This window comes from Nipponia nippon, unplaced genomic scaffold (genome assembly GCF_047370975.1).
Source record: "Nipponia nippon isolate SJK-2023a ecotype South Korea unplaced genomic scaffold, ASM4737097v1 scaffold_10, whole genome shotgun sequence".
Taxonomy (NCBI): domain Eukaryota; kingdom Metazoa; phylum Chordata; class Aves; order Pelecaniformes; family Threskiornithidae; genus Nipponia; species Nipponia nippon.
The window spans coordinates 32,655,866-32,680,094 of NW_028262291.1; the positions used below are offsets into that span (position 1 = coordinate 32,655,866).

Genomic DNA, 24,229 nt, shown 5'->3' on the forward strand with positions numbered 1-24,229 from the left:
CTTCTCATACCCACAGGACTTTGAAGCATGTTTCCAGCTATCTGTTACCTCTCTTGAGGTCTCAGAGGTGTCTCATTAAAGCTGATGTTAAAGCCTATTAAATACATGAATGTAGCTTCTAATGATGCATCTCATTTAGGTGAGTTGTCACCAGGAACTGGCAGGGATCATTGCTGCTCTGCTCCCCCAGTGACTAGGGTAGTGAAAGCCACCTGGAGAAGTGCAGGATAATACTTCTGTGTTGGGAGACAAAAGGCAAAGTGTCTGAAAAAGGCGGCTGACTTCCAGGGGCACACCAGCCTTGTCACCTTCTCACCCTACCACCTCCCCTCCCTCCCTCCTGCAAAGTGCAGCCTCAGCTCCCAGAGATTGCAGATGGGAGACATCTGTCCTTGGGCTCTCAGTGTCTCCAGCCAATTAATTATTAATCATCATGATATCCCTTATGTCAAGCATCTGAACTGCCCGGGAAGCATGGAGAACTGTTTTATCAGTAGAGTCATAAAGGTTTTAGTGCCTGCCACTCATTATTTGTAAAGTTGTTGTTCTGTCAAAGAACTTAAGCACCCAGAAGTGATAGTTATCTCATCTGAGCCCCACACCAGATGACCTGGTGCTAGCAGGGGCAATAAATATGTGAATTGGGAAACCAGAAGAGAAAGTTAAGCTTGTCCCATGGATCCTGCAACAGTACTGGTACTGTACCATTGGGTATGTTTAGAACTGTAATGCTACTGCAGTGTAAGTATACTGCCCATTATGAGCACCTACTAGGAAAAACACCTAAGTATTCAGCCCCCTTGAAAGATACCTGAGGGGGCTCTTAAATCCTGGGCAGCACAACTAATTTCCTGTGGCTGCTGGCTGGCTGGCTGGCTGTTGTGCCTCTCTTTCGGATGCTGCTGCTTACCACTGCTCTAGAAACAGTGAGACGCATGAGCTTGTGTGGGGATCTAGGGCTTGCCTGCTCTCTGTATTCAAGTTGTAGGCTAGTCTAAAAGAGAGGGATTGAGCAGAGACAGACCAGAGAGTAGACATGAAAGAAGAAGAAAATCACTCAGCTTGTATCAAGGCACTTCTTACTGTTGGGAGTAATCAGACATGAGAACCTGACCCCCGGCTCCTTCTAGCTGGGACTATTCTAGTGGCAATGGAATGGCACCAGCCACTTTATTTCCAGTTTAGTTTTGATAACATACATTGAAGCAGATCTGAAAACAACAAACTAAAACCCTGGCTACTTTCCACTCATCTGTAGGGCAGTTTTTACAAGGAACAAATTTGTTTCCTTCTGCCTGTCTGCAGAAGCAGCATTTTAAATAATGTCATACTCTCAGAATCGCCCAAATAAACAGAAAGATCCTGAAGTCTCTCTTAGCAATGTGGCACTAAACTATCTGAAGCCTACAGCTGGCCCTTGTCACAGTGGTAGCTCTCACTAAACACTGCCAGCCTCTGTGCCCTTTGCAAAAATTTTCTGGAGTACTCTGAAGGCTCTCTCCAGTAAGGGCATGTTTCTGATAAGTTGCTGAAGCTGACAACTGGAGGCAATATTACACTTTCCTGCCACCATTTAAAATCCTACTGTGGGAAGTCTTGGGTGATGCAGGTCATACGCATGACTTAAACTGTGCTCTTTAGTGTCTCTATGACATGATTAGGTCCTCAGGTACTTCTGTGTTCTCCTCCATCCTTCCTTCTATCCCAGGATGCCTTCATGCAGAGTGAAAGAAATGACAGTGGATCTGACAGGATGCTTTTTTGTCTCAGTAAATTGATGATAGATCATCACTAATTAGCACAGCCAGGGTCAAGCTCACTCTTATTTCATTCTCTACTAAGATAGCATGATTGTAGGAGACCAACTCTTATTTACGTGTAATAATAGATAGAGATGGTTTTTTCCTCCTTTCAGTTCAAACATAACATTGTGTTCAATGACACCACAATGTTTTGTGAAAAGTACAAGTGCTTTGAACATGTGGGAATCAAAAAGCTCTAAATAGATTGTGTAGTGCTGCCAACAAAGCATGTCCTTGGACCCTAGCCGAGAACAACCAAACCTTCATTTCGAGTAAAGCACTGGATGTTGAAAAAGAGAAGTACTAAAGCTTTAGTCCTAGCTCCCACCTCAACCACACTTCTAGCAAGTCACTTCAATCTCTTTGCCTTGGGTTGTCTCACCTGTAAGAAGGGAAAGAGTGCTCTTGTTGGGGTTGGGGGGAGATGCTTGTGGGATGCTTGGAAGGTTAAAACTCTAACCACTTTTTGGCATCTGAGATGTAACTGCCTGGGTTGATGTGACTCCCACAGGAATGGGAGGCAGCAGGAGGGTTTCTGGGCGGTGGGCTGAGGGGCAGCAGCCCTGCGTCCTGCTGGCAGCACCTGCCTGACCTATGCCCGGGTAAGCACGTGCCCTGTTGCAGCCTCACTCCTGCTGCCTCGGCGGCTCTCCCTGGCCTTCCTGTCAATTAGGAGGTGGTGGTCCCCCACCCTTCCCCACCAGAGCCTCCCTGGGGAGGGTGGGGAGGTTCTGCAATCAGTCAGCCCTCCACACCTGCTCCTGGCCTTAGCTTTTACTGCCCTTTGACCGCATATAGCAGATGAAGTATTTAGAGGCAGCTGCTATTTCTGTCATTAGCACTCAGACTTCCTGGGAGAAAACTGCTGGCTTTGTGACAGCTGAAATCTGATTCAGTGGAAGCTTTTTACTTCAGCATGTACAAAGGCAAGGGGAGAGTGAAGTAAGGGGGAGGGAAAGACAGCACTCAATTTGCTATTCATTTAATTCTGTCAGGAAAGCCCAAGCAACTCGAGATGACGGCGTGCAAATTGCAGACATGCATGTTGCAGTGCAGTGGATATTGTTCAAGGGACTGAGGATGCTGTAACAGTGGGTAAGAAAACAATGCAGCACGAGGGGGCTGTGTGCCATGCTTCTTGCCAGGGTACATTAGCTCCCACTGAGCAGTTCTGTGCTCTGGAGCCTGCTGATGGTACTTGCCAGTTTAAAGCAAATGTGGGTATCTCCATGTTGTGCTGCCATTGCAGGTGCTGGAACAGGAGGGTACCCAAGAGATCTGCCTAGCTTTCTCCACTCCAGCGCATGATCCTTTCTCAGTCTTCTCTAGTGTACTTCCCAGTATTTCTCTAGAGAAGGAAAAGGCTGTTATTCCCATTTGCAGCTGAGGCACTGGTATGCAGAGAGGCTGACTCGTCTGATTCTAGGACGTGGAACTGGAATGAAGCTGTGTCGGGGAAGTTCAGACTGGACATTAGGAAAAAGTTCTTCACTGAGAGGGTGGTTGGTCACTGGAACAGGCTCCCCAGGGAGGTGGCCATGGCACCAAGCCTGTCAGAGTTCAAGGAGCATCTAGACGATGCTCTTAGTTATTATGGTTTAGTTTTAGGTAGTCCTGCAAGGAGCAGGGAGTTGGACTTGATGATCCTTATGGGTCCCTTGTAACTTGAGATATTCTATGATTAGATGCCTTGTTGCTGTGCCTTCTCTTGGGTTTTGATGTGGAGATACGTTTGTGAGACTGTTCTTCCTCTTCTCCAGCTGTGGCTGCTGAACATGCTCTGATTTCTTTTTAAGGACTGTGACAGATGGTTCAAAGCAAAGCATTCTGTTGAGGCTTCCCAGTTTACCTGTGCTCCCATTTGATGGAGTTCAGATAGCTTCCAGCACTGGAGGGAACTGTGGGTCAGGAGCACTCTTCCAGCGCCCAGTCTTTTTAAAATGAAACTGCAGGCTTTCTGTTGCTATCGTGATTTCCAATTTGAAAGAAAACTCCTAGGATTTCATGTCGTACTGTGACGCCAACATGATCAGAGATGGTTCTTCCCGAACCAGTTAATTTACAGAGCAGCTCTGGTAATATAATTCAAGAGGCTTTCTGAAAAGAAGTTACTTAGTAAATAGGGGTAGATGAGCCAGAGCATGAAAGATTAATGCCTCCCTTGTTTCCCATGACTCTGTACAAGCCTTGGACTGAGATAGGAAGAGGTAAGGAGAAACAGCCAGTCCTAGTTCTGCCCAATGACTTGACAACAGGATTGCATGCATGTTAATCTACCAAAATTTATCCTCTGCTTTAGAAATAAAAACAATTGCTCTGGGCCAGCCCGAAGTCTTTATGCTGGCCAGTTTACACAGGTTATCATTTAATTTGATGCCCAAGAGGTTTGAAAATCTTCTTGTGTTTTACTTGAGACTTGTCAAAATAAAATGCTACCTCAGATTTTGAGGGGATAGGAACAGAGTTACATTACACACTAGGGTTACAGGAGGTGATGTGGTTAAACACTGCACGCACATATGTGCTCTGGGGACAGCTTGACAGACTGCAGGCTTTTGGAAAGAACTAGTCTATCAAAGGAGGGTGGAAAAAGCATCTGTCAGTAAATAGATGGATAAAGATGCTCTGTGCTGCTTTTAAGAAGCACCAATCATCTTTAACTTTGACAGGTGGCAAAGGGGCAGGGTGGGGAGGAAGAGATTCAGAGAATTGTGTGGGTGGTGAAGAAATTAATCCTAATGAATTGGAAGAGCAAATCCACAGCGGGCAGAAAGCTTTGGATTTCTGCCCTGCTGGATATGGATAAATGCAAGAGAATCCCTTTTGCACGCAAGAACTAATTGGGCAATTACAATGTAATCTCAAAACCTTTGCTTAAATTGTATCCTGACTATCAAAGCATGAGGCAGATTCTCTTCCAGTTGTTCATAAGGCTTGCCCAGAGTCTTTCAGATGGGTGTTTGAAATAGGTCCTCTCATTATTTTTCCCTCTCTTCTGGGAAATGAAACACGTTGCATATTTGGTTTGGTTTTTTTTTTTTTTTAAATCACTGTGTTATGATGGGAGAACTCATTTCCAAGGCTTCCTTTCAAAGTTTTCATTCTTCTTCACACAGAAGAACACACAAACATAAGAATGGCCAAACTGGCTCAGACCAAGGGTCCATCTAGTCCAATATTATTATTTTTCCCTCAGTGCCTGCTTGTGGCCACTGTTGGAGACAGCAGCATGAGCATATATGACATTTCCTTCTAACACTTTCACAGCTTCCAAACATTTTCAGTTCTTGGGCTTCTCTGAGCTTGACCTCTGTCTCTACTAATCCTCGATGGCTCTTTCTTCCATTCAGTTCTCTCGAACAAACGTAACCTTTTGTATCAACATCCCTTGCCAGGGAGTCTGCAGGTCTACTACCTGGTGGTGAAAAGCCAAGTCCTTTTTTTTTTTTTTTTATTCCTCTTTTTTTTCCAAATGATTTCCTTTTGATAGGTTTTATATCTGACGGAATAGTCACTTCCTATCTACTTTTTTCATGCCACCTGCAGAAACCCACCATATCTCTTTGTCTCATGACTAGTTACATCCTTAAAGACATTTTCTGAAGAATGTAATCAAAAACATTTTTGAAAGAAGTTAACTAACTATGTCAATGAAATCACTGATTTCCCCAAAGAATACCAAGAGACGGGTGTCACAGGACTCCCCGTGCAGAAGTCATGTTGACCCTTACCCAAAAGATCATATTTATTGTCCGTTAATGCTATCTATTGGTCTAGATGCCACACTTAAAGACTTGTAATTCCCTGGCTCTCATGTGGACCTCTGTTTGAAGATTTGCATTACAGTTGCTATCTTCTGGTGCTCAGGTCCCAGAGATATTTTACATGAGAGGTTGCTCATGATCATCAGTAATTCAGCTGTTCTGTCCCTGCAGTTCCTCTGTTACTCTTGGGAAAGTGTTGTTCTGCCCCTGGGATCCTCCAGGGCCGATTCTGTCTGTCTGTATCACACACTCATCCATGTCAACTTTAAACAGAACCTCTTCTGATTTCCTCACTCTTCCTACTCCTTCTACAAAAATAAAAGTGGGAGGTTCAGGCATGGGAATCTCACCAGTTTTCTTCTGGTGGAAACAAGAAAGCTCTGATGCAAAAATTTGTTTTCTCTGCAACAGCCATGTCATGTCTGAGTTCTCCTTTTACAGCTTTGCTATCACTTGGCCCTACGGACTTTTCTTTTCTGACATGTTGGAGGAAGGATTGAAGAAATAGCTAAACGTTACCAGAGAGGCTATCCTTCTCTTTTTTAGGTCTATCTAGAAGCTAAAAGTGACAATGTTTTCATCTGCTTTTGAAAGCACAGGATCCTGAGACAGTTTGGATGAGGAATGATCAGTAAGAGGGCGCTCTGTTTGCACTGCTGTCTGCTGGATACCTTGGGGTTTTCCCACTCCTAATTCCTGGGTTCATGTTGTCTAAATCTTTTATGTGAATGCACTTGAACTAAGCTTTGAATGCTACAATGCCAAGTAGTTCCGCACTCCAAAGAAAAGGAGCGTCTGGGTGCTTCCAAAAGCTTTGGTGCTTTTAAGGATTTAAAACTCAAGACTGATTCCTGTTTACTTCAACCATCTTCCAAAGGATCACTTGTGACGTGAAGCATGTTATTCTCCGTCCTCTCTGCTGAACCTAGTCAGTATTCTTTCTCTTGGAGGGAGTGTTTTTCTTTAGAACTGGCACCAACACAGCGATTCAGCATCAGGCTGGTCTTGCTCACATCCGTTGTGAATTGCCAGCTGATCACACAGATGAAAAACAGCCTGTGCCTTGCTAGGATGGAGTAGGAAGGGAAAGCAAAGAAGGTATTTGCAAGCATAGGTGCCCAAACCCCAATGGTATTAGCATTCAAGTAAGGTAGCAACCATGGCTACAAGATTACACAAAATAGAAATGAAGCTCATGTCACAGTGTGTGGTGTTTTTTTACAAAGAGAGAGGAAAAAGATGCGTTGGTGGCTAGTATTTATATATCCAGCACTGTTTTCATGCTTGGTTACCTGGAAGTTGCTGCTGCTGAAGGGCAGCAGACCAAGTTGTGTATTTACTCTCATGGTTCACAATGTACAAATACACCTTGGAGGATAAAGTAAGCTGGGAGAGAGTTAAGAAATTTGCCTCTTTTTGTAATTGCTGAAGGAGGCTGTCCTCTGAGCAGGCTAACTATTGCCACAGAAACCATAGGCATTTCTAGGGATTCAGCAGCACTCCTGTGCAAGTGACCATGTTCTGGAGGAGGATGGCTAATAGAAAATTGTTCCCATAAAGAGACTTGCCAAAGACAAATCTATAGTGCTGCACCTTTGTTGAAATACTGGCCCTGTTTCTAGGCTTGATTACTAAAATAGCGTATGTGAAGGGAGGCTGATTGTCAGTCTATCCGTGGTTGGCTTTGTACACACTCTTGGGCATGTTTGCGTATCGCTAGCAGGACACCTCATGTAAACCAGAGAGTTAAAACACTGCTGTTCTCTAAGACTTCATTGTATACATACAGACTGTATTTATGTTTGTACATGTGATGCATGAGCAAATATATCCTATTGGCTTGTGCAAGTTTTATCTGTGTTCTCCTGTGGAATGAAGTAATGCTCTGCTGCTTGCAGCATGCTGGTGTCTGCCTTGTCTTGCTGTTAATGAATTATTTGTGATACCAACTATGAGCCCCAGCCATGAACTGGGATTCCACCATATTTCATGAAGATACTGTATAAATGGGAACAAGAGAGAGAGTTCTGGCTCTAAAGAGATTATGAGCTGCTTTTCATCTAGATCTGATAGGATGCACGCAAACAGCGATTGTTTCTTTAACTCCATCTGGTGACCCTTACCCCTTATATCTCCCACTATGCAAACATTATGCAAAGATATCTCCCACTGATGCAAACATTACTTTGGTCATAATGTTTAGTCAAATACAACTTTGCTTCCTCTGTGAAGTTTTATACTGACTAATTTTTTTTATCTCTTTTTGGTCTCTTCCAGTAAGAGAGGCTGAGCAAGATTTTTGAGGTGTTAAAGGGAAGCGCAGCAAAATGAATTACATAAATGCTACCGAACTCATACTTCATAGAGCAAACGAAAGTTTCACATAAGGTGAAATATATCTCAGGCTGCGATGCTGATCTTATTTGTTTGATGAATCTGTTTACCTCTTGCATGCATCCATCTAACTCATGAGAAGGCAGATATATGGAGTGGGAACTGAATGGTCGCAAACCTATCCATTCATCACTTCAATGATGCATCACTTGCATGACTTTCATTGCTGGAGTGTCCAGATACTTCCCTGTTATATAGGAATAGAAATCTTTCTTTTCTCTTGGTCTGCAGGATAATTAGCTCAATTTATAGACCATTTGTATTCCCTAGCTTGCATGAGTGAACTTAAAGAAAATCAAGTCAGGAGAACTGAGATACACATCTGTTGTACAATACCCTTCATCTCTTGTGGGAGTTGTATCCGTATCTAAGCTGGGCACAATTGTATGGAGTTCTGCTCTTGTTCTCCTGCCCTATGGATCAGTTTGGAAAGAGTGTGGTGATTTTTTTTTTAGGTCTCTGGTTCTCTGGGAAGCATTTTTGGGTGGGTATGGAATATGACTTATGTGTGTACTGTCCTATTATAAAGAGCATGGGCTCTTATTTTTGGTACTAATCAAAATGGGGGTGTATTTGGAGTGTGCTTCTTCACTCCTAGAAATGAGTTACAATCCACTTTTGAGAAAGGTGGTGGGCCATGGTCAGCTAGAACTGAATAAGGCCTTGTTTTCCTATAATAGATATCTGGGTATCCAGAAGGTTCTTAAAAGGGCTAAACCAGGGGGATAGTTTAATCTGAGAGCAGATGTCTTTGATATTAGAGGATGTTGTGAGCTAGATGAGGCATTTACAGTGCTTACCTCTTTCTCCCACATTAGCCTAGCCACAGTTCGGATTAGATGTATACTCTGCATGCAGGAGAATTTTTTGTCAGGTCTCTGAGGGATCTGGCGGACAATACCACTTGCATGCTGTGGTACAAATATAAAACCATTTCTCTTTTCACTAAAATAAATAGGAGCCAAGATGCAGTTGCAGTATCTAATGGATTTTTATAGAAAAAAATACAAATAGGGGGGAGGAAGGGGAAGAAATATTCCCAGTGAAACCTGCTACATAAGGCAGATTCTCCTCCTTGATCTTACTGAAGTATTTCCTCTTCCCCTTCAATCCCTGATCTCACTGGGTACGTATCAGATGTGGAGATACCGTGGGATGCATTTCCATGCAGAAACCAGTTGGCTGAATCACTAGGGTCATTTCAGGTCTGTTTCTAAGATATATGCAACACACAGTGGACTAGCACAGGAGTTTTGCCTTAGCACCAGTGTAAAATTATTGCTGTGCCCAGAAGAAGGGAAATATTTAGGGCAGCCGGAATGATATTTCAATGCTGGTCTCATACATGCTGTGCTGTTTAGAGGGTGGGGGCAAGGAGAAGTAAGAAAGGATAGATTTTGTGTTTTCCAAAGAAGCTGCAGTGGAATGTTTGTGCCAATCCCTGTGCAAGGGTGTGTGTGACCCTTAGGAGAAGCAAGCACAGAGGCTGTCCCTTTGAAGGGACAAACACCCACATTTTAATCTGAAATGGTTTTCACTCAAAACAGTATTTGCATAACTAAATCATCACTGAACGCTGATGATTTGTTGCCAGGCACTGCTGCTAACCATCATCTCTGCCTTTCAGCAAGGGATGGCTATTAAATGGTATTTCAGAGCTGCATGTCCAATGCTGCTCATTAAATGAAGACAGTGGGAATCCTTGGGGGGAAAAAAAAAAGAAAAGAAAAAAAAATTAAAAATCCCTTGTAGCCCCCAGACAAACCACAGCAGAGCACATTACATCAGAGTCATTAAGATACTCCCACGGCTTTTAAATCTTTTCCCAGCCGTCATGGCATGCTGCACATATTGATCATTCTGTTGCATCTTCATATGGTGGGGCGGGGCAGGGAAGTATCCTTAAAGCAGTCTGTCAGCATCCAATAGCTAAATGCTGACAATCAGAAATGATTACTCATTTCCAAAACTATTAGTGGTTAGTATCTTTGGTCATTTTAAACAGTGCTAAAATCACTCAGTATAGAAGCCCTTGGGTCATGGGTTATAAACGAGTTTCTATCTGAACTTCCCTTATTGCTATTTTTATATCAGTTTTGTGCTTTGTAGAAGATAATTATTCCAACAACCCAATTTGGCATTGAGCTAGGTTATACAGCTGCCTCTTCTTTAGACAGTTCCCTTCTCAAGGAAATGATCCTTGCTCTACCCTTTTATTGTCTTCTTCAAACTGGCAGAAACTGGGTTTTTGGAGGAAGGCATATTTGAATCTCCATGGCACAAGAGTATTTTATCATTGCTATATTCGAGTCCCTTGCTTTCTGTTTTATCCCTTAAATTCTAACCTGGAGACATCACTGCAATGTGATTCTTTGGTAATTGTGCTGTAACAGCAGAGAGAGTGTACAATTATGGCAAAAATACACTCATATCCTTTTTCTGTAGGAAAGATAATGCAGAGATGAGACATTGTGTGAAACTGGCACTGTATTTGAAGAGTTTTATCCAAGACAAGACAACGCACTGTAGGGGAAAAAAGAACAAGTCACTAGCTGAGAGAATCTATTTCCCAGTATTTTTCTAAGCTAAGCTGGTTAGGCTCACTGCCAGCCAGGCATGGCCCCTGGAAACTCTCCAGGAAAAAATCTCAGCTCACACTGTGAAAGGGTTTCCCCCATCCATGCTGGAGAAGAGATTCCCTCTCAGAAGCTTGCAGATAAATATGGATTCCCCTCCCCTCCCCCCCGCAACAGCAAACTAATGTTAATGGCACATAGCCAATTTTTATCATGGGCACTGTGAGGTATTTTGAACACAGGCCAGGAAAGCCAGCATGGAGTGTAGATTCCTTAGGTGCACAGACCCCACCTCACTCTTTTCTGACGCTGCTGCTCTTGACTCACAGGACAGGCACAACTGTTTTTGGCAAGTGAATGGGAATGAGACAGGGAGTGAGAATTTCCATGCCTATATGACATGGAAGTGCTGGACTGGATTTTGGCCTTACATAGCACTTTCATGGCAAGGAGATCAGGGGAGTGTTACTTTCTTTTTTATTTTCTGTAGCGATCTAGATTCACTTGTGGGTAGGTTTAACTCCTGGCTGTGAGGTGCTATTGCTGCCATTGGGAATCCCAGAGTGAGGCCTATGTCCATGGACTTCCAGCAGCAAACGATCGGTGCTGGAAAGGAGAGCTGGGATCCCCATCTCTATTGGGAATTCTCATTATCTGAGTATGGAGCCCACCTGTTTTAGCTGTAGTGGAGTGGGAAGGTCTCGCATTCAGATTGCTGATACTAACGGTGTTAAACACTTCAAGGTAAATGGGAATTTGGAGAAGAATTTGGAGGATCACAGTTTTGAATTTGAATGTAGTAACATCCTGATGAAATTTTAGTTTTGACCTGGTTCGAAGTAAATCTGTAGTATGTCCATAGCAGAACAGGGAATATGAACCTCACAAGCCCTTGTTTGACATCCTAGCTATGGAATTGTCCTCCATCAGTAGTTTGTCTACGGATGTTTGAACATGCTTCCACCTCCTGTTTGAACCCAAGATTTTTTCCCCTGCTTTCTTTTGGGCAATAATTTTCTTTCCTTTACAGTCTTTGTGCCTCTCATTTTTATTTTTATTTTTTTTTCTACTGAAGATGTCAGCTTTTGTCTAACAAATGTAAGCCTGCCAGCTTGCAGATTCCTTTGAAGTAGTCTGCTATCTCCCTTGGGTCCCTGCACAACAGGTTGAAAACAATATGTTGTTGTGCTCTGCATTAATAGGATGGAACAAAAGGACTATTTATTCCATTGCCTGTGGTGTTCTTGGTCCTTCTGTGACATCATAAAGAGACTTCTTATCCCTTTGTGCTGGCTGTAATTACAATGACTTTGTTGTTACCTCAGTCTTCTCCAAGTAGTTATCCATGTAGGAACTTGGCATAAGTCAGAAGTTGTTTTAACTAGTTTCTTATACTTTCTTGGTATAAAGAGAGTAGATGGCCCTGCCTTGTGTATCTAGCAGGCTGTTGGCCTTGGTGAAAGCATTAAAGAGTCGGGTTGTAAAGCAAATATGAGTACAGTGTTGTCAATAAGAGGTTTGACTTTTAAGGCTAGAACTCCTCAGGAGACAGTTCAAGCTGAAAAATCACAGCTGAAACTTTTAAAAAGCCTCCTCCATACTCTTCTTCTCTAATTCTGTTTGTCAAGTAGGATGCTAGTTTTTCAGTAAGTTATAGTCTCTTTGGCAAAGGAAGCCACTGTGATATCCATTTTCAGAAGAGGAGCTGTGGTGGATGAGCCTCACTTCTTTCCACTTCAACAAACCTCGTGACAGTCCTGTAGATCATTTCTTTTTGGTGGGCAGTATGGAAGTGTTGCTGGATTGTTAACATTCGAGCCAGGATGTTGAGCTCATCTCTGCTCCCGATTTGCTGTGTCTTCATAGTCATAGCACAAGCTGTATGCTGGTATTTTCTTCTCCTGCCTCTAAAACAAAGAAGGTCTTCCTGCTTCACACAAGTTCTGTGAGACTTAACAATTTAATGCTTGTAAAGTATTTTGAAATCCTAGGAAGAATTGCAAAGTAGAGAAGCAGAGTCTTGTTGAATCACCTGATCTGAGACCATAAAAAAAACCAACCCCAAAACAAACCTTTGAGTATATCTTTAAATACACAGAAAGTGTATACCTCAATAGTTTCCTTCTCTGCCATGCATAGGAACAATCTTCAGCCTCATGGTTTCCAGAGTAGCAATTCCTGAGAGACTTTCCCCTCTAGTATTACATCAGAGAGGTTTACTTCTCCAGGGATAGGCAAAGAGCCAGATGATGATGAACCTGCTCTCTCTTGCTCTCTCTCTCTCCCCCCTCGGTCTGTTTCTTTTTGGTTTTTAATCCTTTCATCTTTATAGAAATTTCTAGCTCTGAGTCAAGCTTGATTCCTAATTCCTTCCACTTGGTAGTCATCTCTAAGAGTTTTTCTCCCCACTCCTGTCATACCTTGGCACAGTATGCCTTCAGATGGCAGCACTTACGGGAATGTTCCTGCCAAAATAAAGTCGAAAGTGGTGTGCATGCAGCTGATCAAAATCTTCAAGGTCATACCTCTGACAATAGGGGCTTTATTGCTAGTCTATTGCATCACATCCCTTCAGGGCGGTCACAGCCTGGCACTTTGGAGATGATCCTGCCTTCCCCTGCCACCGACTAGATATGGTTTGGAGAAAAGGCAGACTTGGCAGGTAAGCAAGCCTTATGATATGAAATGAGGATTGAGTATGTTTGTCTGGATCACCTGGCAGGTCTGAGTAACTGTCAGAGGATAACTGAAAGAAACATCATTCAGGAAGAAGAGCAGATGCTCCAGCCCACCAAGCCATGAAGCTCTGCCCCTTGTTAACAGGATAAGCAGACAAACTTTTTTTTTTTTTCATAGGTATTAATGTTTCTCCCCCAAAGGCTCTGATGGCTGTGCCTATGAATTGGATCCTGCTGAGCAATACTTTGCTCCTGAGTTACTTATGAATGGAGATAGCATAGTGGAGGGTGTTTCAAACTACTGTGTTTCAAACTATGCCGTAGTTTGAAAGACATTAGTGGTTTTGGCTGTTCTCATTAGAAACCTGAGAAGAGATCCCAAGAAATCTGCCTTAGGTGGTCAGGCATGGACTGTTGGTGTGGCTGAACTAGCCAAAGAGCAGATACTTGTGTTTGGTCAGGCAGGAGCACCTTAAGAGAGAGCAAGCCAGTGCAGAAGAATCAGTGTCATATTAGTATTTTGCTGCTATGGGAGAGAAATTGAGGAACCTGAGCAGGGATCTAGATGAGCCCTTGGTAGGAAAGTCTTAACTGCCAGTTTATTTGGTGTCATGGACCTCTCTGTCTCCCCTGCTGGAGCTGCTTACATGTGCATGCATCACTTTGACGGAGAAGCTATAGTTGGTGATTAGGGTGTTCATCTTCAATATGACAGGCTGAAGTTCAAAGCCCTGCTACCTATCTGCCAGAGCAGAGAGATGGACTGTGCTTTTCAGCACTTCAGGGACATGCTACGGCTGTTAGGCAATCAGCTGTTCTGTGGAGGGCTTGGGGTGCATGTTATCTGCAGCCCAGTTCTCTGAACAAAGGCAGATGCTTTGGCCTAGGCGAGATTGGTATGTAGACTGGAGTGCATTTTCAAAGGATGCACTAAATGTCTGTTTTCCCTCTGTATTGCTGGACATTGGGACAGGGCTAGTCTCTGCTTTGGAGAGAAAGACTGGTAGAGGTCCACAGAAGACAGCAAGGATCCTTACCAACAAGGAGAAGGAGGTGTTAATGTTTCTTGGTCTGAGCAGGGCCTAGCCACAGCATTACTCCATACCTGAGAAATCATTTAACAGCCCTATTTATTAATTATTACAGATCTAAGTTACATCCTTCCTGAAAGATGAAGGACAGAGAGCCGTGAGGCCACAATTCTGACCCTACCAGGCATGTCAGGGCCAAGCTAGTTCCAGAGTAAAAGCATGTGCACTGTGCTTCAGATCGCCATCGTTCACCAGGAGCTTATATATGTCCCTATGTTTTTTTTGAAGTCACCTGAATTCTCTTTGATGGGAAGCCTACTTCCTGACACGCTCTGAAGACCGGGCTGAGGGCTCACAACGCACATAGATGTGCAGGGTCTGAAATATGCTCAGCCGAGGATGTTAACAGCCTCCTACACATTAGCAGAGGAAAACATTTCAGACCATTCAATGCTCTGTCCTGCACAGGCACACTAAGGCTTTCTTGATATCTGGCTTTCAGTCATACAAATGTTTTCTTGTGCTTTCCTACTGCCAGAAACTTATAAACACTTAGCCAAAGTCTCTCTTCTTTTTAAGCTGAGTATATTACTCCTACTTGAATCCTTTTGTATAACTCTTAAGAAGTCTTCTCCCATAATTCATGTCAACCCTTCAAATGTTTGCAAATTTGTCATCTGTAGTCATTGCTTTGCCACACTATTAACTCTTCTGAATGAATGCTCTTGTAAGTCAGTCTTGCCATTTCCCTCATCATTTTGCTGCTGTTCTTTTTGAATACCTCTCAATTTGTCATTGTGAATGTATCGAAGGCAAAGGCATTGGCACTTTGCTAAGTTTATAACACATCCAAGTTTCTCAGGCACTTTCCCTGAGTAAATATACTTCAGTGTAATCCTGCAAATGGACATTTTTTTTCTGGCTCCATATACTTGAGATTAAGATTGTACATGAAAGTTGTCAAAACTAAGGAGATACAGCATGTGAAGTCGTGTGCAGCAGCACGGATAGTCCTTCTGCAGGGCTTATTATGAGACCACTGTCTGGGACAGGCTGTCAGCACTGGCATGTGCTGCACCTATCTCCAGCAACTCCCCCTCAGTGATTTCTGTTTGATGCCCCCAGTCCCACCCTGGCCCCTTCAGCTGACCCCTTCAGGCACAGTCAGGACTGAGGTTAAGGAAAGCAGGTGGAGGTTGGAAAAATGGCATATTGCTTCTCATATGGCTCAAACAATCTACTACAAATACCATGTTGTGTACACAGATACCCAAGCTGGGCCATTAGTGTCATGGCTGGTGTGACAAACCCTTGGGCTGGTGGATTAACTTCTGCTGGTTTCTGTGTGAACTTGCAAACAGAAGAGACAGGGATGTTCATTCTGCAGGGACAGAAAATAGTTGCTTAATTTAGCCAGCTATCTGTCCTATCTCTCCATTGGTAAGGCAGGTTCCCACTCAAGCTCTGAAACATAGGGTGGATGAGTGTTCACTGTCCCCAACAAGAGTCAATTGTATTTAACGGAGAGCACACTGGATCAGCTACCTTCTGAACAGCAGGCTACTAATGTGTATGGCTTGAGGCAAAAGATACACAGCGGTAAAATTCCTCCCAGATGTGGCTGCAGGAAGCTCAGGACAACGTCTGCCCTCAGTGTAGCAGGGTAGACAGTGGAACAGTAATGGAGAAAGCCAAAAACTGTAAGAGACTTCAAGTAATACCCATATATTGAGCCAAGACTGTGCCTGCTCTTTTGTAGGATGAGACTGTAAGTGGAAACACTGAAGGTATCCCATTCTCACAGCTAAATCTTAAGATTTTTAATTTAAAATGTTCCAAATACACCCAAAAATTAACTGCTGAAATGCATATTGTTTCCTTTCCACAGCATGATTAATATTTTCTTCTGTCCTGCTGTTCTTCCAGTAAAATCGCATTGCGTCACAACGCTGAAGCATAAGTAATCTCCAACTCTCCCTCAGCAGCAGCATCGGTTTTTAATCCACATACAGCATTTTAGAAGCCACTGAAATAAGCTCTTTATACTTCGTGATTGCAAAGATTTTAGTGTTGGCTCATGCATCAGGCAATTCAGAAGCATATTATAATGTCTGAAAAACCACGGCAACCTCCAAAGAAATTCCTCCTGAACAGACAGCTAAGGAATGTATTTAGCCCAACCTGAGAGGAAAAGATCCTTTGCAGGGCAGAACCTGGCTGAAACAGAAGAGCTGCTGAGACAGAGTTGGCTGTTGCAGACCTACGGAGGCTTGGCCTGTCGCTCCTCTCAAGGGTGCAGTTGAGCACACTGCCTTGTGTCTCTTAGCATTTGTGGGTTTGCATGAGGGAATGAGGGAATACGTTTAGCAGTATAAGTTGTAAACTTCAGGCTGTCATTTCCCAGGAAATTCCCAGTCTATTAGAGTGTATTAACCTGAAGGATGGAGAACTGTCCTCAGCAGAAACTCCTTTCATTCAAAATGCAGCAGAGCGGAGTCAGTTGCATGCCAAGAGAGGCCTTGTCTTTTTCTTCTTCTTTTTGTAATGTGACCCTGCTCCTCGGATGTCTATTCTCCAGCCAGTTCTCCTGTCCCAGTCCAAGTCTGAAGTGTCCCAGGCCAAATCTGAAGTGGGGGCCTTGAGTGGGGTCCTTGTGTAATCCTGTATCCCTGCTTCATCAGAGCTACATCAAGTGCTCTGGCTGCACTGAAGCTGCAGATTTCTCAGCACTTGGATGCTCTCCTGGAAGAAACCCTGTAGTTCCTCAAGCTTTGATCAGTTCTGCCAGTTGGGTTGTTTGCAAATATGCCAATGACCGCACTGAGAACTGTTTTTCTTGAGACTTGCAAGCTATTGCTTATTGCAACTGGAGGCTGAGCCTGTTTATAAACAGAGACTTGCTTACTGCAGTATTTTGTTTCTTTACCACCATCTGGCATTTTCAGTGAAAGTTAGCATACCTGGCTAAAGCAGCCACTTTTGGCTAATCGGATTTGGAGTGACCTGACAGGCTGTCACACCCTGGCCCATGACTTGCAGGTTGACAGCTTTTGCCAACAGCGAAGAGGACCTGGCACAGGAAGGGATCCTCCACCCAGGAAGAGTAGTGTTCTGCGTGCGCTGGAGTGAGGAGCCACCCAGATAGCTTTTCCCAGGTATGAAGTACCAAAGACAGGTCCGTGTCATCACTTCACTTCTCAATATCCTGTTAAGCTCCTTTTCTAGTTGCTGTTCTGCCCACATGCATTTAAATCCTTTCCTGCTTAATCTGTATTCACAGTATATTAGGAAAATAGCATTTTAGGCTTGGTTAATACACAAGCCTTGGACTTCTGGAGAACTGAGTGCAAGAGAGACGCAGGTCACACTGAAATGAGCTTGGGTCTCATCCAATTGCTAAAGAAAACTTACTAATAGCAGCTATGCTGTATAATTTGATGTCATTCCACATGACAGTGAGTTTTTATTATTACAGCTCCAGGCCAGAAGGGGTGAACAGCAGAAGGACTCAGACATATTGGCAGAACTGTGTGCATGCCTAGGGCTGTGGGACATAAGTGAGCGCTGCTGCAATATGACTGAAGTGCCTTGGCAAAGATCTGCGGGAAGCCCCGTCCTGCATGTCTGTAGTTGAGGTAATGCTTCCTTCACCACCGCAAGCATTACTCAGGGAATAAAGTCTGTGATCTGTTTTTGACTCTCTCCTTCCACCTCTGTGAGCCCAAGATTCTGGATCCTGGTTTAGAAAAATGTCTTGGAGGAAACTGAAACTCTTCTGAAGTTGCTGAGTGTTTTGCACTTGGCCATGTAGGGCTGGGATTGCACTCACTGGTTTCCTGAAGTGATGTTCTCTAGCTTCGTCTTTTGTGCTCTCATATTTCACATCTGGATCAACACATCTCAGAAAATAATGCTGAGATAATACTTTGATGCTCCCTAGCTGGTCTCCTGCATCAGTCTGATGTTGTCTTTAATACTAGCTTTTGTATTGAGCTTTAACATAGCAGAGGATTTTTCTGGTGTTTGAAATATGATAGATCAGTGCATTTATTAGTACACACACTCTCATGAGGCTGCCTAGGTAAGTTGACCGCAGGGGCCAAGCACTGCCAAGCCCAGGACTAAGCCTCTGGGAAAAGACTTTCCACAGTGTATCTAATAAAGGCAGAGGTGTGAAGAGATGCCCCTTGCCAGTCTGACTCCTTTCATGGAGCACACTACTTAGTATCTGGAGCCCTGGGTGTCCTCCTCTTGGATTTGTTGAGCAAAAGGTCTCTTCTGCAGTGAGCAAGCTCCCCCATCCTACAGGGAGGAGACATCTCTACAAAGGAGAGCTTGGTGTGACGGTGTGTGACTTGGCTCTCAAAGAGGAAAGGATTAAAATCAAGCCTGGGTGGTAGGGCAGTCTGTTATTGGACCTGTGCTGCCAGGAGTGCTCCATGATCTGAACACTAGCAGAGGGTGAGGTGACTTGGCCATTTCCTTCAGTCCCTTAACATGGTCCTTGCTCACTAGCAATGTCAGAATATCATCTGTAGCTCTGGTCCCCCTTTACTGTTATTCTCTTGTTCCTAGAAACAAAGCTTTGCCAGGGAAAAGGAAATAATCCTACTGAATTATATGCAGATGGTGCTTTGAGAGGAGATATGGTTAAGTTAGTTACTGGTTCATCATCTGCACTCATCCTTGGTAAAGGTGTCTTTTTCAAAGTAGTGTGTGTGGTCATGCACAGACATCAGAGCAATAAGGCTAGGTCAGAACAAAACCCCAATCTAGCCTGGTATTCTGGCTCAGACAATGATTGTGTGTGATACCTAGTGAAGAGTAGAAGGCCATAGCAAGGATCTACAACACTTCCTTTGAATACTCAGAGTTTGCAACTATTTGCTGAAAACAGATTTGTTTAGCAGCTCCCGTCAAATTTCTTTTCTGTGTGTTCCTACAGATCATAGGAAAGGGTGGGTGAGCACCTGTTCAGCAGAGGATGGATGTGGTGGAGTGGAAGATCCAGTCTGTACTAGGGTGATAAGTGGAATATTGCTTACTGTGTTGGCTGCTCAGAGAAAGTAATACCTGAGACAGCAACAGACATGGTCTTGTCTCCAGCCTCTAGGGAGCTGGTTAGTTAAGCTGCTCAGCACAGTTACGCAGGAAAGATTTTGGTGATACACCATGGAAAATAATGGTCTGAAGTAGGGAGGTAAAGAGAAAGTTAGTGATAGAAACTTCAATGTTATGTTATGATATTAATTGATGGTAGAAGTTAGTGGTTACATGGATGGGCCTCTCCTGTCTGGAAACCCATGTTTCTGGTAGGAGTTCCCAGGAACTCCTGCTCTGAAAAGTCCCAGGATGACATAACCTGCTAGTATCACCCCATCTGCTTCTCCATCCTAGACCTACCAGAAGCATATCGATATAATGAAGCTTTTTAGTTTCTTTCCTTTCTGGAAAGTTAGGACATGGTTCACTGTCCCAGTGAGCCTTTCACTTCTACCTCTGTGTGAAGGATGGATAAATGAAGTGAGTAACACAACAACTGACTCAGAGTATTTCCCAGAATCTAAACTATCTATCTCACCAGACATTTTGATCTCTGAACCAAACCAGGAAATCAGGGAAGGCTTGAATAAAAACTAAAATTTCAAATTCTACTTTGTCAGGGACCTGTATTAAAAGCTCTTAACCGATACACTACAAACCCTCAATGCAAAGAGGTTCCTCTCTGGGTTTGAACTTTTGAGTCCTGGGCTATCTGCTGCTTTTGTGAAGCAGCTGCAGTTTGGTTAGCTTTCCTCCCTGCCTCTCTTCACTTCTGAGCTGTTCTCTGTCTCTGAAGATGAAAATGAGACAGAATGCTCTAAGTCCCTTCGTGTAGAGTTTACGGCACGATTTTGCAGGCAGTATGCGATGCAGGCATGAATCACAGCTCCCTTCAAGATACTGCTGTATTTGATTCCCTGGCTCTTCCATCTGACTCAGAACAGGCTGCAGATTTTTGTTTTTAATCTAAGCAATAGCCAATTTACTCCAGAGATGAGTATTTGCTGACTGTTGCTGCTGTTCTTATGCTCAGAATTGCAAACCCCTTGGAAAACGAGGCCAGCTCGTGCATGTGTGTACAAACCGGGTTTCAAATCTGGCTTGAATTCTCTCTTCCAGCTCAGCAAGTGACTGACATGTTCACTTTAGCATAGCTTCCTCCCGAGACAAGCCGTGGGCTGTGCCAAAGTGCTGTGAGGCATTCACTGCGCGTTCAGTCGCACACCGGAGGCAGATTCTGCAGCACCCTGGAGACAGGGGTGAGATGAGGACAGTGGCAGCCATGATTCAGAGCTGCTTTGCATTTTGGTCTTGCTAATAGATATTGCACTGAAAATTTTTATTTGCAGTGAACCAAGATGCAAATCAGATCCCACTTCAATAATGCCTTTGTGTTATTGAAGTTATTTGAAAGAAAGTACTAAACCAGTACAGCTTCTGTTCAGTTCAAATTCGGGTATGGCTGAGGTTGTTGCAGTTCAGTCCATAATAGTTCATTAAAGGGATTCATAGTGAAAAATACACCATTTAAATACAGAAATGTCCATGTGATGGTCATAACACCTGGTATCAGCCAGAGAAATACTTTTGCTCATCTCCCTTATCTCTGGTGGGGCCTCCTCATCATTTGTGTTTCCAGAGCTGTCCTGCAGCTGTCCCTCTGTGCAGGGAACAAGAGCAGTGCAGGCAGATGGGGGACAGGGAGGACTTGTGTTCTGGCAGTGCCGTGCACATATGAGGTGAACAGGTCTCTGTGCATGGTTCTAACATGGTAATCAAGGAGAGGTTTGGTTTTTGCTGCTTGTTTGCTTATTTGTTGTTTGGATCCAACATAAACTTTAACATGGAGGAGGAAAAAGCTATAGCTGAAAGTGGCTTTCAGTTTAACTTTCTTGTTTGAAATACAAAGCCTGATGCAGACCAGCCTCTGCAGATAGCTCTGACTTTGATAACTGGCAAGAGCATTTCTAATTTAAAAAGTCTCCCTTCTCTTCCTATTAGTTACTCCTCTAAGCAAAGCAGCTGGCGTGACCTGGGCATGTTGTGCTTGTATTGTTACTGTGAGACAATAGCTCAGCCTGAGGGAAGAAGACAACCTACTTACCATATCCTCTGGGAGTGTTACAGCGGGACTCTGTAGAAACCAATGTTTCTCTGAAGCTTACTGAGACTATCTGAGAGTCTGAGGAGTTATCCCATGAGATCTGGGAGATCAAAGAACTGAACTGAGGGCTATGTGTCCATGGGAGACAGGCTTTGGGCTCCTCAGCAGATGTGGCTGATGTGGCTGCTGTCATATGGACTCATGTATGTAGCCTCCACCTCTGTATCTTCTTCCCCAGTCAGAGCAGCGATATTCCTGCTGCAGAAGACAGGGCAACAGAGATCTGTGTAGAAGGGCAGCAGAAGGTAAGGGCACATCATGTCCCTAAATACCAGGCATGGTGTTCAACAGAGGGTTCACTGCTAATGCACTGGCAGAGGCTGAGAGCTACCTGACCTAGCTCCAGTCCAATGCTCTGATGTATCCTAAAAACAAGAGTTTGCGTAATTCAAGTGAAGAGGTAAGTAGAGGTTATACAACGTCTGAAGAGAGCAGTGGGCAGGGGTCCAGCTAGGGTCAGGTGGTTTGCTGCCTTCCTGTGGTAATACATCATTTGTGATACCAAAACTCACAAAGAACAAGAAGCATTACAGCATTTTTTGGAGGGAAAGTGAACTGCTGCATTGCCAGAGACAAGCATTTTGGGGAACGTGGTTTAAGGTATCAAGACTGGCCATACATTAAGTCAGGCTTGGGGACTGCACTTTTCGTATCAAAGCTACGGTGTTTTTCCACAGTAGCAGTGGTCTCACAGAAAGCATTTCTAGGTGATCTACAGAGCTACTGCAGTCATCAAAAATACATAAGCAAGCAGTGTGAGGAAAGTAGATGGAGTACGCCAGACCTCTGGTTACCTGACAGCAGAGGGGTTCTCGCCCATACTGTGGCAGCTCAGTGATACCAGACACCAGGCAAGGTGCAGCTTATTCTGGCTCCACCAGAAGCAGCTACCAGACCCAAAAGAGATTTTTAACTGAATGAACCTGTTATGTCATTGTATGGGGACAAGTGAACAACACTCATTTTTCTTGCAATGCTTGATTAAAATAAGAATTCAGTTGCTCTGAGTTACTAGAGATGCATCTTCCCTGCACAGTAGATGTAAGTGAACTGTAAATATACCAGGCACAGGCAGTTCCCACTCATTGCCTGAAAACATCATTTCTGTAGCAGCACAGGTCTGCAGCTAACCTAAGAAATACTGGTGCTGAGCAGGGCTAATTATCTCCAATGCAGCACTGCCCTGGCACAGCCGTGTGGCTTCCCGCTCCAGAATTAGCTTAGCTGGGACTTGTTTGGGTATCTGCACTGTCCTTCATGGTATGGTGGAAACAGTGAGCAGTGCTTGGTGGAGGAGCGTCGCTTCCATGCACCGCACTGCAGTATTCCTCTGCTCTAAATGTACTGGGGAAGTGCTGGACTCCAGAGCAATGAAGTCACTTAACAGCTCCTCTTGAAAATTTGTCTTTGAATTGGGTGAAGCTGTGGTCACCTTAGACGTAATTTTGGAGCAGCAAGCCCTTGTCCCTTCTGGAAACGATGCTTGATAGTATGTGATGCCTCTAAGCAAAATGTTGACTAGTATGCTCGGAGCTTCTTTTTTTCTATACAGCAGTTACCAGGGTCATATAGATAATTGCTCCTCTGACCTACTGGAGGAATGGATCTCTCTTTCCAAGATCTCATTGCCTAAAAGCAACTTAATAAAAAGTAGATGTTGGGAGGTGATGTAAAATGGTATGCAGAAAATATTTGGGGATTCTTTAACTCAAGACTTTGAAGATCAGAAAAGACAAGTGAGTTGGTAAAACTGGCTCAGCATCAGCTATTTAAGTGAGAAGATAGATTGATAATCACACATCCTGTAGCAGCTGGATTTATGGAGGTTCTGGTCCAGTTATATCAGGGAATACAGGGAAATGCCTTATGTGGAAAGGACTAGTGAGCATTTTTTTGCGACCTAATCCCAGTCAGCTGTATAAACACAGTGCCCACTTCGGTTGGTCTGTAAGGAGTCTCAGTTTGTTTGTCTCAAGGTAATTTCAAAATCACTCTTGTCTTTAAGACAAGTTGCCTGCAGGATGGGAGATGGGGGATATATCCTAGGCCAAGATAGTTTGTTTCTTTTCCACTAATGCTTCCAAATGTGGCTTTTCTTTTACTGTAGTACTGGATAAATGAATACACTTCCACCTTGGGGATTGGTGTCTTCCACTCTGGCATCGAGATCTACGGCAGAGGTATGAAGTATTTCCTTTTCACTACCTGCAGACCATGGGGACAACTGTATGGCTAGTCTGATATGGAAAAGTACCCCAAACTTATAGCTTTTGAAAAGGAATGTTTTGAGGAGTGAAAAACTCAACCCGTTCTCTTTTTAGAGTCCATTGTGGAGTCCAGCAGGAACTCGTACAGTTCTGTCATGAACCATGTAGCCCTTCTTATTTTCAGCATGTAACTGCAGCCTCTATAGCTTGTGCAGGTGTGTAGCAGGATGGCAGACAGGAGGGACCAAGCAATGTTGGAAAGCTGTTCTGCAGTGAAGGAGGGGGAGAGAGAAGGGCAGAAATGGGGGAAGGGGAAGAGAGAGGCGGATCAGTGGTTGTCTTGTGAGCTGAATATGCATGTTTGTGCTAATTCTGTGTCAGAGTAACTCCATTTTGCAGTAATTCTTTATGAATGTCTGTGGTCTAGAAATCTTGCAAGCTGGATTTCCAGATCTTGGAAACTGTTCTTTTGAAACAGGAGAGTTACAAGGAAAAGAAAATGTCTCATAAGACTATTGAAATGGTCTGGATGGGGTCAAAGCTGATTAGAGCAACCATTGCAAAAGGAGC

General features: G+C 43.8%; 1 protein-coding gene across 2 annotated transcripts in view; it reads left to right on the top strand.

Moving 5' to 3' along the window:
- LOC104020320 (deubiquitinase DESI2) overlaps nt 1-24,229 on the top strand; it is a 72,303-nt gene that overhangs the window by 25,685 nt on the left and 22,389 nt on the right. For both annotated transcript variants that reach the window (XM_087746450.1, XM_009473725.2), the window contains one exon: nt 23,560-23,632. In XM_087746450.1, the coding sequence (XP_087602576.1) occupies nt 23,560-23,632 (73 nt within the window). The remainder of the gene's footprint in view (nt 1-23,559; nt 23,633-24,229) is intronic.